Genomic DNA, 16988 nt, shown 5'->3' with positions numbered 1-16988 from the left:
GGTCATAACTCAGTACTAAGTAAATCTCAAGACCATCCCAAATTTCAACAATATATCCCCACCTCGCTAAGGTTGCCTACCCCTGATTTCAAAGTAACTTATTTAACCTTACGTAGGATTTATTCTCTGTGTAAAATGAAAACAATAACGATTACAATGCAAATACAAGAGGCTATATACATGTTCTGCATAGATTGAGGGTGGATTATCAGAATCATTCCTCTCGTGGCACCAAGGAACCTCAGTCCGAGACTGTCAGTACAGATTTATAAAACAACACATGTATTACTAGATTTCAAAATGATTTATTGATTTTTTTAAACATAACAGTTATTAGAAACAGTTTTGTTGATCATCAAGAAAATCAAAAAGTTATTGTATTTTTTTATTTTTTTATTTCATGCTTTCTTCTATTCTACTACTTGTGTTGAATGCCCCTAGAAAAAATAGATAAGTAAAGTATAAATTAAATATGTAGATTTGACATAATACACACATGCTTGAAGTACCGTATAAACTATTAAGAAAGAGAAGTTCCATTATTTTATTTTCTTTACTCCTTATAATAACATTGCCTGGTATGTCTTGAAAATTAAAATAAGGAGTAAGTGGGGGAAAAACCTATAATATTTCTATGTATATGACAGGAGCGACCTTCAATGAACACAACAAATACACATGAACAGTCAACTGAGTGTGCGTGTGTTTTCAATGGGGAGAAGAGAATAAGCCAGGGCCAGTCAACTCTGGTTGTGGCTTATTTCCTGTGGGAACAAAGGATCGGGCATGTTGAAATACAACATTTATGGTCTTTCTCTCCCTCGAAATCTGCAATTGAGGGAAAGTCTGATGACCTCTGTACACATTGGATAAGCGGCCGATCTTGCCGAAATCGGCAGTTTTGGCTCACATTTACCTAATGCGTATAGGCAATTTAACATCTGTGTTATCTGCAAGATTTAACCGACTAAAGTTTTTTTTCGTTTAGAAGCTGTGAAAAATTCTGCAGATTGACAAACACTGCAAGCATGTTTCCCTTTTTTTTTTCCTTTCATTATTCATAGTTGAACATATTGGAAGAGATACAACAATTGTGCTGTTCATTGTGAATAACATAATTACTACTTTCATTTTGCTAATGCAGGTTGGAAAATGGGACAGCCCGATACATTTCTGCAACAAATCTGTGAATATGCTCTAAGTAAGTACAAATCAGAATAGTTTGAGCTTTATATTAAAAGTATTATGTATTATGTATATAAAGTATTATGGAAGACACTGCCAAAAGATTTACTACTACTGTACTGTATAATAATGCTACCTTCTAATAAATGTGAGTTATGGTGTAGGAAACTACAATCAATGAGGTAAAAAGTTTCTTCTGACAGATTGGGGATTATTTTAATGTTAAATCACATGTTTTATCACAATTTACCATGTTTCTTTGATAGCTAGGATTAGTTCTTGAGTTAGCCCAGGGCACCACCAAGATTAATGACAGGAACTTTTCCTTTAAGAATACTGATCTGAATTAAAATAAGACAAATTGTTGACATGAAAAACTGCCTGGACTAAATGTTTGTTTAAAACAAATCAAAGATAATAAAATAGTTAATACTAGTCATTTCACACAGCGGAACTTTTTACATTATGCATTTAAATTATTGGCTTTTTTGGTAAATATTTGTATTCCCCATGAAAAAACAGTTCCAGAGAATCTTTTCTTAGAACTCTGCATTGTATTCTTCATCTGTTATTCCTTCTAAAGATTTATGAATACATTTACAATTAGGTGTTACCATTGAACTTGTGAAAGGGATGTATTCCTACACAGTCCCACACTGTCAGCGCTGACTGGATGGTGCCAGTCTGTGTAGGGACACATCCCCTAACTCGTATTACTCAGTTGTCAATTTATTCATAAGGAAGTTGCACAAGATTGTGATACATTCACTCACTCCATTTACTGATAATGCTGCTACTGCTCCATTTAAAGATGAATTACATATAGGATACAATAACAATGCTTCATCACACCATTTGTTACACTACATCTTTAAGTATTTTTCATATTTAACATACTCTACTTCCCCCTGTTGTGTATACTATACGCAATATCATGTAAGGGCCTGTTCACATCTGCGTTGGAGGCTCCGTTAGGGGCCTTCATCACAGATCCAGCAGAGAGTGCTAGAAACAATAGCGTAGCATGCTGCGCTATTGTTTCCGGTAAAACCCCTTCCACCCCGGCGAAAAGTCAATGGAACCCATTAAAGCCAATTGGTTACGTCGGCACCGGTTGTGACCAGGGTGCAACGGAACTGCAATGGTATTCCCTTGTTTTGCTCCTCTGATGGAGTAGAACAATGGAATGGCCCGACGCAGATGTGAACAGGGCCTTATCTTCAATGGGTCAGTTAAAGTGATGGTAAGGGATAACAAATAAATAAATCTAGCAGAAAATAGCTTTGAAATGGTGGCAAACTCTATATCTTAACACTTACCAAATCACATCCAAGTTTAGTCAAAAGTGATGAATTTGCAATAAGATTCTGTAATTAAATCATATGGTTACATGGTATCTTGTTTAGTACAGTTTATTATTCAATAAAGAATATGTAGAGAAATAATTCTTTTTATTGTTTTAATGTATGCACAGTTAACAATAATGTTAAATCTAATTACTCTACCAAATAATTCTGAACAAGTTATTGAACACAGAAGTATCCCAGCTGCATGAGTGAGGAGAAACCTCTTGATGTTGGCTGAAAATGAATATGTTCCTCCGGTAAGTAGTTAAATGGAAAGGTTAAATAAAGACTTGATAAGACACATTGGTTGAGATCTGACTGCCAGGACCCTCTCAGTTCTGATCATCTGTGGAGAACTGGTCATTCATGAGAGTGGCGGAAACCTCTAAGCGCTTTCTCTTTTACTACTACTCCATTCGTGGTCAGTATCTGTATCTGTCTGTTCTAGGAATCAATGGTGGACAAGAAAAAGGGCCAATATGTGAACTAGGAAGCCCAACTCCTGTCAGTCGCTTCCCGCCCCTCACTTACCACCAGGTAATCTTCCTACCTCCCAATGCTGCTTAACACTATAGAAGCCCCATCCACTACACTGCCACACACAGACATTTGTAGATCCACTGCAGGGTGAAATACGAACAGCGGATATGTCCCCCATGCATTATTGGCCTACTTCTAAGGACCTGTGTAAACACCCCTGCTCAGATGTCTTTATAAGCGACTGATAATGTAATATTTTTCCATTATCACTTTAGAATATAATGTAAAGTTTGACGGTACTAAACCACTTTCCTCTTTACATCATTAAAGAACGCGCTCATTTCTCTCAGTGACATCAATTTAGATGCAATACACTTCAGAATTGCTAATGGTAAATTAAATATTTTTGTTTTATACCTTATTAAAAGTTATGTTTTAGTAAATGTATTTCTTTTTTCCTATGCTGCAAATTTTCCCTTACCCCACTCCAAAAACCAAATGACCTGCACCCTCCTTCACGCCTCTAAATGCTACACAAGGAAAACAGCGGAAAATAGGACATACCGCCTCTTCCCACCAAATTATACAAATCATTTTACCCATAAGAAGAAAAATAGGTAATTAACAAACAGAAAAACAAATACAAGTTTATTCTGAAGATCTTTGCACGTAGAAAAATGTGAGAAATATTTACCTGCAGCGCGTCAAGGACATGATCCAGTAAATCCCTAAGATCTGTGGCAGTATCTTCAAGTAGATTTTCCTGTAACACGTGTCATGTTAGTTGAATGGCTTCTATCTTTCCCCTATGTCTTTCTAACATACATCGCATTTGGTAGATTAACAGGAAGCAGAGGGCAAATAGAAGGGAGTATGACGGCAGGATTAGGGTACGGGGTTTATTTATTGTCTGTCATGGACACACCGATAGCTAAATCATAGCAGCTATAGACACAAATAGTAGGATATTTTTAACCTCTAAGCGCTCAATGACATACATGTATATCAGGGGATCACACAGGCACAGAAGCTGTACTCACGCAACCAATAGCAGGAGCCTGACAGCTATGCTCCCGTTATAATGGCCGGTATCTGAGAAACGTATTATGTCGGCTGTTTGACCCCTTAGAAACTGCAGTCAAAAGCAACCATGGCATCTAAAAAGCTTTACAGATGAAGCGGGCTAACAAAAGCCCCCAGATCTGCCAGAGGCATGGCCTAATAGGCTGCCTGTCAGCGATACACTAACAGAGAATAATGCTATGGAATACTAAGAGTTCTATGTACAAAATACTAAGGGATGAACTGATCGCAATTTCAAGTCCCCTAGAGGGATTAAGAATTAAATTAAGGTTAATTAAAAAATAATAATTAAAAAAAATAAAATAAAATATATATATATATATATATATATATATATATACAAAAAAAATAATATCAAGAGCAGCACCATGTAAAAAGAATAAATGTGGGTGCCAGCCTTCGGATAAAGGCTATATCCTTCGTAATAGAATATAAATAAATAGGCAACACTCCAGGATCTCAAGGGGAAAAAAATCAAGTGGTGAACTTTATTCCATAAGCTATATATATATTTAACCCCCAAAACATAAACCCTTATTTTATAAAAATATATATATTTTTAGAAAAGTGAAAAAACAAAACAAACCTATTGTACTGCCAGACTTGTGACGACTTATATAATAAAGTTAACATATTATTTATACTGCACAGTACATGGAATAATTAAAAAAAACAGTGGTGGATTTGTTTTTTTATATCCTAAACCCCACAAAAATGTCTAAAAATTAATCTAACTGTACTAACCCTAAAATGGCAGTATATCATCATGACAGCTGATATAAACCATGCACATGCCTTTTTTCCCCCTTTATTTTATTATATTTTCATTGGTTTCTAAGGGAGTGGATGTCATACAGTATATCTTCACTACTCTACATCCCATGTTACCAATCTGCAGGGAAAGTAAGAAGAGGTTATATTGTCACCTGCCAGAGGGGGAAAGAGACTGATTCTGCTCAGGGCCCCAACCCCAGCAGCACAGATTAACGGCAACACCAAGGGTGACACAAGGAAGCAAAAATCAAAAAGATGAGAAATGTGTAGATTTTTTTAGGCTAAAAACAATGCAAATTACTTAAGAACAGCTATTAATAGTATTCCTGGACTTATGAAATGATTCAAATTATAGCTTAAATTGACAGAAATAAAGAGAATGTATTCTCAGAAAAAGACTTATTTTTTAAATCAAAATTTTATGTTAAAGGCTATGTAAAACTTTAAAGGCACTTTTTTTAAAATAAATTAATATTTTGTTTTTAACAACTTTTAAATTGGGTTTTATTAAAAAAAATAAAAAATTACTTTTTGATAAACAGCTTCTATGTATCCTGGATACACAGAAACTGTATCTTGCAGGATCCAGCTATTATCGATCACATCTAAATTCATGAACAGGCCTCATGCAAATGACCATGCATTTGCCACCATTTTCCATCCGCAATTGCGGAGTAGCAATTATGGATAGTAAAGAACACATTCTATCCTATGAGCCAATGCACACGACTGTGGTTTTCATAGTCCATGTATTGCTCGGAGCCTGAACCGCAAAAAAAAATAGGAAATGCCATTTTACGGAACGCAATTGCGCTCCAAGCTCATTGAAGTCAATGCACCTCTTGCGTGTCCATGGTCAGTGACAAGCGTTGTACTGTACTTTTCTGCAGTTTCTTGGCGTGGAATCCACACTAAAAATTAGCAATCTAATTGTCTGAACACGGCCAAAAGCATAAAAAAAAAGTCTAAATGAATTGTATTTAGTTATCCTAAAATCTTGATATAGTGTATAAAACATTACTTGGAGACATTTTAAGATTAAAGTGAAGGCATGTTTTCTTACCAAGGCATCATCAGTGTGAAGAAGATCATCTCCGAAACAACCAGCTGCTTTCTAATATGAAATAAAATATATATATATGTATAACACTTTTGTATATATTTCGCACTATTCATGCATTAGTAGTAGTAGCTATTTTATTGTAAAAAAAAAAAAAACAGCAACATGATGCACTGCTGAATATTTCAAACGATGGAAACCATTGGTGGTTGGTGAATAGCCAGTAATATTTACCCTTGTATTTTATTTAGGATATGTGCCGCTTACATTTGTTATGATTCATAACTTTTTTTTATATGCAGTAACTTTTCCAGAAGATAGTGATAAAGTAAGTACATTTTATCTGTTTCTAGTCCATTTTGTATTGACTGATCAATCCATCTGCAGCTGTAACAATCTGTTATGTGATCTGTTTCAGTGTAGTACTCACTATAGAGGCAAATTATGCCACAACTATGGGGCCCATCTGAACGTCTTCCCGACATAGAGCCATAGCATTTTCCTGCAGCCACCACTAGGGGGAGCTCAGTACAAAGAAATGCTTTCATTGAGTTCAATAGTAACTGTATAAAGGCACTGAGCTCCCCCTAGTGGTGGTTGCAGGCAGCGCCTCTTATTTAAGCCAGCCGCGTCTACGCAAGCGCTATTTCGCAGGAACCAGCATACTACAGTGCCTGAGGAAGGTCAAGGATATGACCAAAACGTTGCACTGATACTGGCAAAATAATAATAAATATCTACCTTGAAAATAACTCCCATTGGTGTGCATTGTACCTTCTTCATAAAAAAGGCAGCCAGTTATATTACATTATGTGTCAGATGGAGTATACGGAAGATTTATATAATTATGTAGACTGAGCGCCATATTTTTGTAGCACCTGTTGAACTTTTTCCGATGTATGAGTTGGATATAGTTGGTGAGTCATTAGGAGCTTGTCTTGTTTTTTGTCTTTTTTTAAATCCTCAACTTTTCTAATTAGAAAAGTGTTAAAAAATATCTGACCTAGTGTTTTTGGCCTAAGCCAGTTTCCACAATAAGTCATGTACCCTGTTCATAAATCAGTTACACGCGGCACAGGGGACAGATACTGGCACACCGCTCTCATGGTGCATCAGCATTAACAGAGCTCCCCCTATAAAGATATGGTCGAAAGTTACGGTGGTTATAAACGTACAAATAAATTTGTCGGAGCTCTTAATGGGAGATTGGGCCCATACTACGTTCTGCTAAGGGGCCCTATGATTTCTGTTTATACCATTGATCTTTTTTTTTTCCATATCGCTCACAATCAGAAACAGCAAGTGGACAAGTGGGAAACCGTGTCGGAAACCACGCAAAAAAATGCCCGAAAATGGCTCCCATTGATTTCAATGATAGGCAGAGGCGTTTTTTACCGCGAGCGGAAAAACTATCTCGCGGTAAAGAGAAGCGTCATGCCCTAAATTCGGGCGTTCAATGGGACGCAGAGGAAGCATATTTCGCTGAGTTTTTTTGCACGTACCACTCCATTGGCGCGAGCGAAAAACGCAGCAAAAATCACGGCAAACGGCGTGCATGTAGGTCAAAATCTGCCTCAAAATCCCAAACGGAATTTTGAGGCAGAATTTTCCTCCTGCAAAAAACTCAGTGTGAACTCAGCTTAAAGGTATATTCTCCTGTAGTAATACACTGGATAAGGGTTGTGATGATCTACAGGGTTTAGTCTTGTAATAATACAACACCTATCTTCTCAGCTTAAGTAACTGCTCGTTCACATGTTACCTTATCACTGAATAATCAGTTATGAAATAATCACATTTTGTAACTCTGAAAGAAGAAGGCTACTTATTAAACATGAATTATCTTTAAACTTACCAGGAGCACAATGAGGTCATGGGAAGATAACGCATCTCTATTTTTCTAGAAATGATAAACAAAAAGTTACAAGGAAATTTACAGTGAGTTCTGTTAGCTAATAACACCTCAAAGTATGAAAGGTAATGTCACCGGGTTTATGCTGCTCTTTCTAAAGGCCGAGTAAAGCAGTGACAGAGACCCTGATTCCAGCCCAGGGTCACTGACTTGACAATAATCTGTATTTTTATAATGTCACTATTTATCTCCTGCAGTCCTTATCCATGAACTGTGGCTAGCCCCGCCCACCTGCAGCAGATTTACATCTCGCTCCCATACTGTTCATATGGAGAAAAGCTGCCAATCAACATGTTGTGGGCGGGGCTAGCCACAGTTCATGGATAAGGACTGGAAGAGATAAGAAGTGATTTTATAAAAACTACAGATTATTGTCAAGTAAGTGACCCAGCGCTGGAATCAGGGTCTCTGTCACTACTTTATGCTGCCCTCAGATTGAGCAGAAGAAAACTGGTGTCAGACTCAATTTAATTCCCTTCTAGTTTTACTATAGAGGCATGTATTGTTACTGGGACATGTTTCACCGAAATGCAGAAAAGTGTACAGTCCACTGAGGAATCTTTCCTCTTTGGTTTCAGCGCCAGCAGATCAGTAACATTACTCCCTTATTTCTACCATTTATCATTATAACTTATAATTGGGTATTCAACTGTTTGATTTGTCTTAGTGCATTCAATGTTAGAGCAGCGCAACTGAGCTCAGATCCTCCATTTACTATGAAATAAGAGAAATTATAGATTTTTACATGTACCATATTGATCCCACCTGATTCTAAGAGGATATATATATATATATATATATATATATATATATATATATATATAAATTACGCCATTAAAGCTGTTTCTTTTAATCATTTTTTATTCACCATTTACATATTTACCTCACAGACTAGGGCATTAACCTTCTCAATCAAATCTGGGGTTAGATTCTTAAATAAAGAAAGCAAAAATTAAAATAATAATAATGAAATTAATCATTTGCATTTTCAGTTTGAAATATAATTAGAGGACATACAGAATATTAAACTTCAGTTTTAAACAGTATTTTTGTGTAAAAGGGTAATTCATTATTGCAAACACATGCATTCAGTTTACAGACATTTAAGAATTTCATTGATTTATTCTAATTTGATATGTAGGAGAAATGTAGCCCTATTATGAAGGAATTGGCATCTGCCTCAGGGGGGAATGTTTTATGTCTCTGGATCAGCACAGATTGACTTTGCTGCACTTGTAACTCTTTGCAACTTACATTATTGTGGGAAATTGAATTATGATTTTGCCACAAAAAATTTAAAAGAGTCTTAGCTTAAGCCAGAAATGTTAATTTATATTAAACACGATATAGATACAAATTTTGTAGTGTCCATTTAGAATTATCCTTTAATTTAGATATAATGCAAAATGCAAGTAACATTTCTGTATCTACTAATATATAGGTGTACAATGCTGATACCTGGAGTATATGTTTCAAACATTCTGATGCCAAAGCATCTCCTGCCTGTAAAAGAACAAAATATAAATGTATAATATTTTTAACAGTAATCATGCGTTCTACATATGTATTCTTATTTAGATCTTCCACTATTATTAATAATACATGATCACACAGTATATTATCAGAGAGAGATAAGAAAATGTTATTCAATAGCAGTCCCTCACTGTCTTGTGTTATATCATTTATTCTTTTAGATTGTTGAAAAAATAATAAAGTAAATAGAAAAACACAACTACACATTCTTGATAATATTTTTCATGGTCACAAACTCCTTCCTTGATAGGATGCAGAATTGTACAACAGAAATCTTTTTGTATTTTGTATTTTCTTTTTTGTATTACAGTTTATCCTTTCAGTAGATCTGATGGAGGCCTCTATGGCTAAACAAGAAGTCTTTACAAAAGCAATATAAACTCAACCTATTTCTCCACAGTAAAAGAACACCTAGATATCAGAAAAACACAAAGCCCAATGTATAATTGTGTCCTTACCACATCGCATAATATCTGTGTCAAACCTTCACTTATTCCTAGTACATTCTGGAGAAAAGAAAAGACAAGATGGTTGGTTGTCGTTTTTTTTAAGTTTAGAAAATTTGATAGCACAAATAACGTTGTCATTAGTCTAAGGCTGGCCTAAAAGGGGACAATTTGCCTTGATAGGAGCAGCGTTTAGTTTTATTATTTTTTTAACATTTAGATGTCAATTGTTAATGCAACATACATTTCAAGAACTCCACAACCATCGGAGTAATTTTCCATGAGCGACATAATGCCTATTTTTACAAAGATTGTACATATTTTTGTATGATAGCCAATGGACCGCTATAATTGTAGTTAGTAACAAGCAAGAAAAATGTAATGCAATCCCCATATTATGACCGATGGGGAAAATTTACATAGACATAATGTTAACAATCAGTAACAATATTATTTTTCTGGTAGTATTGTTAAGAACTATAGGTAGATGTACGGGAACCTTAAGGAAAGTTGGTAAATTAAAGCAGGTGACCTGATTGGACGCTGTATTTTTTATTTGTCATGGAAAATCGCTCTGATATCAGTGAAATCTACCAACAATCTAATATGTTTTGTGGCAGACTGGCTGTTCCATGATGTCGTCTGTTCATGTAAACAAAGATCGCACATGTGGGGTTTCAGCATACTTATCCTTTGTTACTTAAGTTGTGTCAGTGGCGGATTATCCAAGATGTTGATGGGGCTTTAGGATCTGGGACCCCATCCTCCGCTGAAATACGCCAAAAATGGTGGCGCAGGGAGCCATTTGTTCTTTGCCCCGCCATTAGCTTTCATAAGCCACAGTCTTGATTAGGCCTGTGGCCTACGAGAAACCAGGAGCACACCTTGACGTCTGCGGCCTGGCACTCTTCACTCCGCCCTCGCCGCTGAACTCAAAGCAAGAAGTTAGAATTACCCACCATGGTTCTCTACTATTAGGTAAGCAGAATGTTTGGGTTTTTTTAGAGGCGCAAATGGGGCACTATAAATGTTTTACTGTGGGTGCATAAAAATGGGGGCATTCTTACTGTGGGGCAGAAAGGGGGCAGCCTTACTATGGGCGCATTAAATATGGGGCATTCTTACTACAATGGCATAAAAGCAGGTGCAATTACTGTGGGAACATAAAGGGGCATTTTTTCTGAGTGGGTGCATAAAAGGGTGCAATTACTTAAGGGACTTAAAGGAGGCATTATAACTGTGGGGGCATTATTACTGAGTGGGCATAAAAGGGGTAAATATTAATGTGGGTGCATTATTAGTGATAGGGGCCTAAGAGCGGCACTTACTGTGTGGGAACAATAGGGGGCATAGAAGGGGGTACTTTTACTGTGTGGGGCACCCAGGGTAGCTTTATTACCGTCTGTGGCACTATGGATGGGAAGTTTGTATAGAGGTGGAGAATAGATGGGTAGAATGCTGGAAAATCAAGAAGCCAAAGATGTCTGTGTATTAAATTCTGCATAGGAAAGTCGTGGATGGAAGAAGTCATCATGGCGGTCTGAGCCAGATGAAGAAAAGGGACCGTGAACGACTACAACCATAGAAGATGTCACCTGTGAGACACTGGATGGAACTGTGCTGTAATAACTTATATGGTCTGCAGAACGCCTGTGTATAACTGGTATTAACCTCTAAATGATCACTGTATACTGGTAATATTGATCTTTGTATAGTATGTTTTATTCAGTAACAGTATAATGATATTTGTTACTTTTACAGTGGTATTTTTTGATAACTCTATGACTATTTTTTCGAGATATATTATCATACATAGATTAATGCTTTTGAAGAAGCAAATTATGTGTAGGCCCCACAGTGCTTATATTCATTATAAAGTATATCCAGGGACATTGTGCTGTATCTAACCTGTCATGTTTTACAAATGTTATTTTTTTAATATATATTTATTGGAGGGGCAAAACATATCTTCTCTGAGAACAAAAGGATTGTGAATGTTTAAATCAAACATGCCCGAACCTTTATTCTGTCACCATCTGCCAGAGTACACGTTAGATGGTCGGTCGGTATTGACGAAATCAGAGGTTCGGCCGACATTGATCTAATGTGGGGTATGGGGAGGAGGCCCACAGCTTATGTACAGCTTAGGGTCAAAGGTCATATTAATCCATCAAGGGGTTGTGTTAGAGATAACTTTTTCTGGCAGCCTTTCTCGATCTTGGACTATGACAGGATACTGTAAATGTGTGTTTGGCTGATCCTGTTATCCAAGAATAACTGTTTGGCAGCTATCTTATGTACATCTAGGTTTACATAACAAGTCTTAGTTTTATTTCTTCGCTGTCAAAATGTCTCAATGAATATTATTTTACTTGTCAGACGTTTCAGATGTTATTGTTTGCTGTAATAATTAAAAAACGTTAAATGTAACCAGTTTCACGATTTTCTTTTCATACATATGCTATTTCAATATATGAATTTTTCAATAATGACCCACTAATAGAATGAGATTAAAAAAAACAACTAGAAAACTTACTAAAATCTTATCCACACCGTATACTAAGTGTGCTGAAAGCTCTCCAATATCTATTGAAAGTTCTTCCTGTAGTAAAATGCAAATGTAAAAGATGTTACACAGGGCAATTTGCGACAAACAAATGTTCTGATCTGTAGATTTACACATTTACATAGTTTACTCTTGAATGGACACTAGATTTTCAAACAAATTATGCTAATCTAATAGTATACCTGATATATCAACTTTGTAATTTACTAACAGTACCGTCCAAATATTTAGTTGTTTTATCCATGCAAATTCTGAATGAAGTTACTGCCACTAGGTGTTTCCCTTCCTGTAATCTGCTGTCCACCCCTAAAAACAAGCAAAATCTGTCCCTATTACAGTGCAGAGGAGACAGACTACAGGAAGTGGGGAGGAGTGTTTCTTCACAGCCTGCCTACAGAAGTGTTTGGAGAGGGGGAGTAGGAGGAGGGAGCAAAGAAAGAAAGAGACACAGACACGCTGCCTCTGAAAGTCCATGGAGAGGTCAGTGGAAGTAGGAGCAGAGTGAAAAAGACACAGGTAGACGCTGCAGCTTCCTGGTAAGTGTTATATGTCGTCCAAGTGCTGGATTTTCAGCTCCATTGCTCATTACTGCTGTATAATCTCCATGCTGTTGCTACTGCTTTGTGCATAGTAGAAACCACAAAACAGTAAAATATGAGTTAAACTAAATATTGAAACAAACTAATGTATTTTAACCTACTCAAAAAAGCCTTATTGGAACACAGAGATACATACTAACATAAAGTATGGGCTGTTGATTCTGTATAACGTCTGTAATGATTTTTTTTTTAAGCTTGGTGTTGTTAAAGTGGTTGCATCAAAATCAAAAGTGATCACCTATGCACAGGATTGGTGATAATTTTCTGATCGCTGGGGGAACCCGCTGCTGCTCCATTTAAAGTCTGCTGGAATGACGGAAACAGAGCTAAGCTGTTTCCGTCATTTTCAAAGACATTGAATAGTGCGGCGGGCGCATGTCCAACTGTCGCTCCATTGAAGCTCCTCCTCATTGCGGAGGGTGCAGTGAGGTGGATCTGGGGGTTCCGGAGCCCTGTTCTCACAAATGATGGTGGTCCCTGCGGTCGTGCCTTAAGCGATCAAAAATGATCCTCTATTCTGTGGTTAGGTGATGATTTTGATTCAGGGAATACCCCTTTAATGATTTTTCAGCAGTATTTTTGGCAATTGTTTAAACACAAAATCAGATCAAATATCTTAATATTAGCATTTATTAGTATTTAACTAACATTGAGGGCCAAATGGACCACAGCCCCTTCGTTCTAGTGAATAATAAGATGCTCAGAGCCCAGACTTTCACCAATACTGTCTTATGAGATGTCTCTATTGAATGTACTTTAATATAAGAATGGGTGCATTCCTTACAACTATTATTATCCAGAGTTTTAATAACAGAATATAAAAAAAACTAAAACTTAAATAATTGATCTAATGTGCTTTAGGATATTAGTAACATGTAAGAACACGGCCAATGTTGGCATTGGCATAGGTGACTGATGGCTTGTTTTTTGCAGGACAAGTTAATAGTACCAAAATGGGGTCTATATACCTATAATTCACGTGGGGGAAAATATGTTTAAAAAAAAGGAAAGGCATTTTTTTTGTTATGCTGTTCACTATAAGTTCAAAATAACAAACTAATTGCATTCTATTGATTGTTACAGTTATGATGAAATTATTTGTATGTTTTTATTTTCTGTTTAATTACTTTTATTTAAAAAAAACTGTTTTTATGAAAAAAGTGGGATTTATACATAATTTTTTGCTTGTGTTTTTTCCTTTAAAAGTTATCAAATGTTTTTTTTTGTTTTTTTTTTTTTAACCTTTTCCCACTAAGGAACTCTAACTCATCATTTATATTTTCATTGCATAATGCATTGGAATTCCTCTGTAATAGTATAGCAGTTTCCAGGAACAACCCAATATCTAGAATATACTATTATTAGTGTGGTAGGAAAGTGTTAATCCCTTCCTAATGATTCTATTGATTCTTAATTGGCCAATGCTGTCCAGCCAGTTTTTTCTTTCTAGGGTGTATTCACATAGGCAGGTACTGTGCCATGCGGTCAATCACCGCACATCAAAACCGCACATGTTTTACCACAAAATACCCTGGATGTGTGATGCAGTTTTTGTCTATGCAGTTTGTAAAGTGGAAACACATTTGTTCAATGTGTTTAACCTATACAAGCCGTCTGGCCAAAGATCGGATCACAAAACCGCGGCCACTCGTGGTAAAACGCGTCCTTGTGTTTTGGTCCACACATAAAACTGCCTGCCTGTCTTTTTTCCGGACAAAAACAAGGACTGGACTTGATTCTTCATTTGAATCTACGGTACTTAACTACAGTATATGACATAATATGGAAAGCACATCATCTGCTTAATTGTTCATATTTAGGCTTACACTGTTATTAGGTTTAACTTACAAATGTTTTGCTTGTGCAAAGAAGTTGATCAACGCCACAACCAGCCAATGCCTGTTAATGGATTAGAAGAAAAAATGGGGTTAGAAGGGAAACAAAACCTTAATTACAATTACATTGCATATAAATAATACAATATATAATATATCATTATATAGAAAGTAAGCTGTGAAATACAAGGTGATGTCATTAGCATGAGGCATGGTAAATTGTGTTCTTTTACAAGGGAGAACAGTTTTCATCATCAGCTGTATAATAGGGAATTGTTCTATACTGTTCACTAATACTCAAGTGCAAGTTCATACTTTAATATGTTAAGGAAAGACGAGACACGGCCCCTTAATGGAAAAGCTGAGCAACAGGATAAATGTCCGATAGACTCCATTGCAGCCTCTTTTATGTGATTACATTATATGACGAGTATTTCAGTGTAAGCATGGGGGATAGAAAGGAAAGCTTACCCACTAAATGTACATATTGTAACACTTAGAAACATTGCTAAAATATAGAAGAGTTTTGCTAGCAATTAGAATGATTGCTCCATAGAGGAGGCGAAAAGCAGCACAGGAAAAGCCAAAGAATTGTTGGCGGGAGGAGATTCAAACATTAGGTAAAATATAAAGCATAATCTTTAACAAATATCGTATTACTGGGTGGTCAGGTTTGGTATATTACTGACCAAAATGACAGATAATTCTGGCTAGAGATCACCCGGCATCATATTGTTAGTGGTAAGAAAGGATCCTTACATTTTTTTTCCGAAACCTGGATATGAACCTAGCAGGGACCCAGGTAGTATTTTATTTCTGAATAATGGGCTACACCTTAAAAGGAAGCATTGACTTAGAAGGGTTCACCACTTTGGACAATTCTTACTTGTTAGCCTGGTCCCTTGACAATAAGCTGATTACTGTTTCCCCCTACTGGACCCCAGCGATCTGCTGTGATCTGTGGGGAAACCTGGCAGTAAGCGCTTTATTTCCCTGCATCACCATAGGAGAAATTCAGCATCACACAGTGTCCATTCAAATCAATAGGTTATCTGTGTAATGCAGGACAGTACCGGCCTTCTAGCGAGAGATAATCTATGTAACTGCTCTAAACAATAGATGAGTATCCTGAACACAGGACTCTCCTATATTAATTCTCCAAGGCTACTTTTACACGGCAGTATTTTAGTCGGAATTTTGCATTAGCATTTGGAAGCCAAAGCTAGGAGAGGGTCTAAAACATACAAAATACTTGTTTGTGTGAAAGGAGCCTAATAGAGTAGATGAAAATGGGTTTTCTAAACAGGGCAACTCCTTTAAGGAGGCAAACAAGTGACAGATCTATTCAAATAAGCATAGAAGTGTCATACCCTAATAGAGTTATACTAGTGCATCTTTTTGTACTCACTAAACAGCCTCCCATAGTGCTAAACAGGGGGGCCAGAAATAACAACTGTGATTATATCATGACATACAGCATTATCCAAAGGAGATGCGGGCAGCACTGTAGAATGGAAAACCTCCAGGGTATTCGGGTGCAAGCCTCCAGGGATCCGACTCGTAAATCCCCAAATGTAGGCAAAATGGAAAGAGAGGCAGCACTCCACAGGTAAAAGTAGCAAAATTGTACTCACCCATCAGTGAAAAAGGTGCAACGTTTCAGCTTCTCAATGCTTGACAAAGGCTGCATTGAGCAGCTGAAACGTTTCACCTTTTTCACTGATGGATGAATAAAATTTAGCTACTTTGACCTTTGATGACATACAGCATGGCATTGATTTAGGTGATATAGCAGCTGGGCCGGCCTTAGGGGTGTGCGACCTGTTTGAGTGCACAGGGCGCAGCACCCTCCTAGCATGTAGGGGGCACCGCTGGATCGTCCGTTTGACGAGCACTATATCTTCTACTCCTGGTTACACACACAGAGGAGACAGGAGCAGAGACAAAAAGAAAAGAGCAGAAAGATCTGCCCACAACAGCAAGAAGCCTGTCAGCAAGGGAGGAGGCAGGTGCCTATTGGAAAATCTTTCTGTGGGTCATGCCTGTAAATGTGCTTATGAGTGTCTATATGTGTCTCTGTGCTTTTATGTATGTTTCTCTGTTTATTTCTCTCTGTGTTTGTAAGTGTATATGTTCCAGTACGTGTGTGTATATATCTGTCTCTGTACA

At 36.9% G+C, this 16988-nt stretch overlaps 1 protein-coding gene across 4 annotated transcripts in view; it reads right to left on the bottom strand.

Annotated features, from left to right (window-relative positions):
• Window positions 1–356: 356 nt before the first annotated feature.
• LOC142657126 (ranaspumin-like) overlaps window positions 357–16988 on the bottom strand; it is a 27943-nt gene continuing 11311 nt past the window's right edge. For all 4 annotated transcript variants that reach the window (XM_075832174.1, XM_075832178.1, XM_075832176.1 and 1 more), the window contains 11 exons: window positions 14833–14883; window positions 12356–12421; window positions 9832–9879; window positions 9299–9343; window positions 8724–8771; window positions 7784–7828; window positions 5932–5982; window positions 3706–3774; window positions 2505–2552; window positions 1436–1526; window positions 357–437 (listed from right to left, as the gene is read on the bottom strand). In XM_075832174.1, coding sequence (XP_075688289.1) covers window positions 1470–1526; window positions 2505–2552; window positions 3706–3774; window positions 5932–5982; window positions 7784–7828; window positions 8724–8771; window positions 9299–9343; window positions 9832–9879; window positions 12356–12421; window positions 14833–14883 — 528 coding nt within the window. In that variant the 3' untranslated portion in view covers window positions 357–437; window positions 1436–1469. The remainder of the gene's footprint in view (window positions 438–1435; window positions 1527–2504; window positions 2553–3705; window positions 3775–5931; window positions 5983–7783; window positions 7829–8723; window positions 8772–9298; window positions 9344–9831; window positions 9880–12355; window positions 12422–14832; window positions 14884–16988) is intronic.

This window comes from Rhinoderma darwinii, chromosome 7, assembly GCF_050947455.1.
Source record: "Rhinoderma darwinii isolate aRhiDar2 chromosome 7, aRhiDar2.hap1, whole genome shotgun sequence".
NCBI classification, from domain to species: domain Eukaryota; kingdom Metazoa; phylum Chordata; class Amphibia; order Anura; family Rhinodermatidae; genus Rhinoderma; species Rhinoderma darwinii.
The sequence above is the reverse complement of the archived record's forward strand: the minus strand, read 5'-3'. Positions and strand labels throughout refer to the sequence as shown.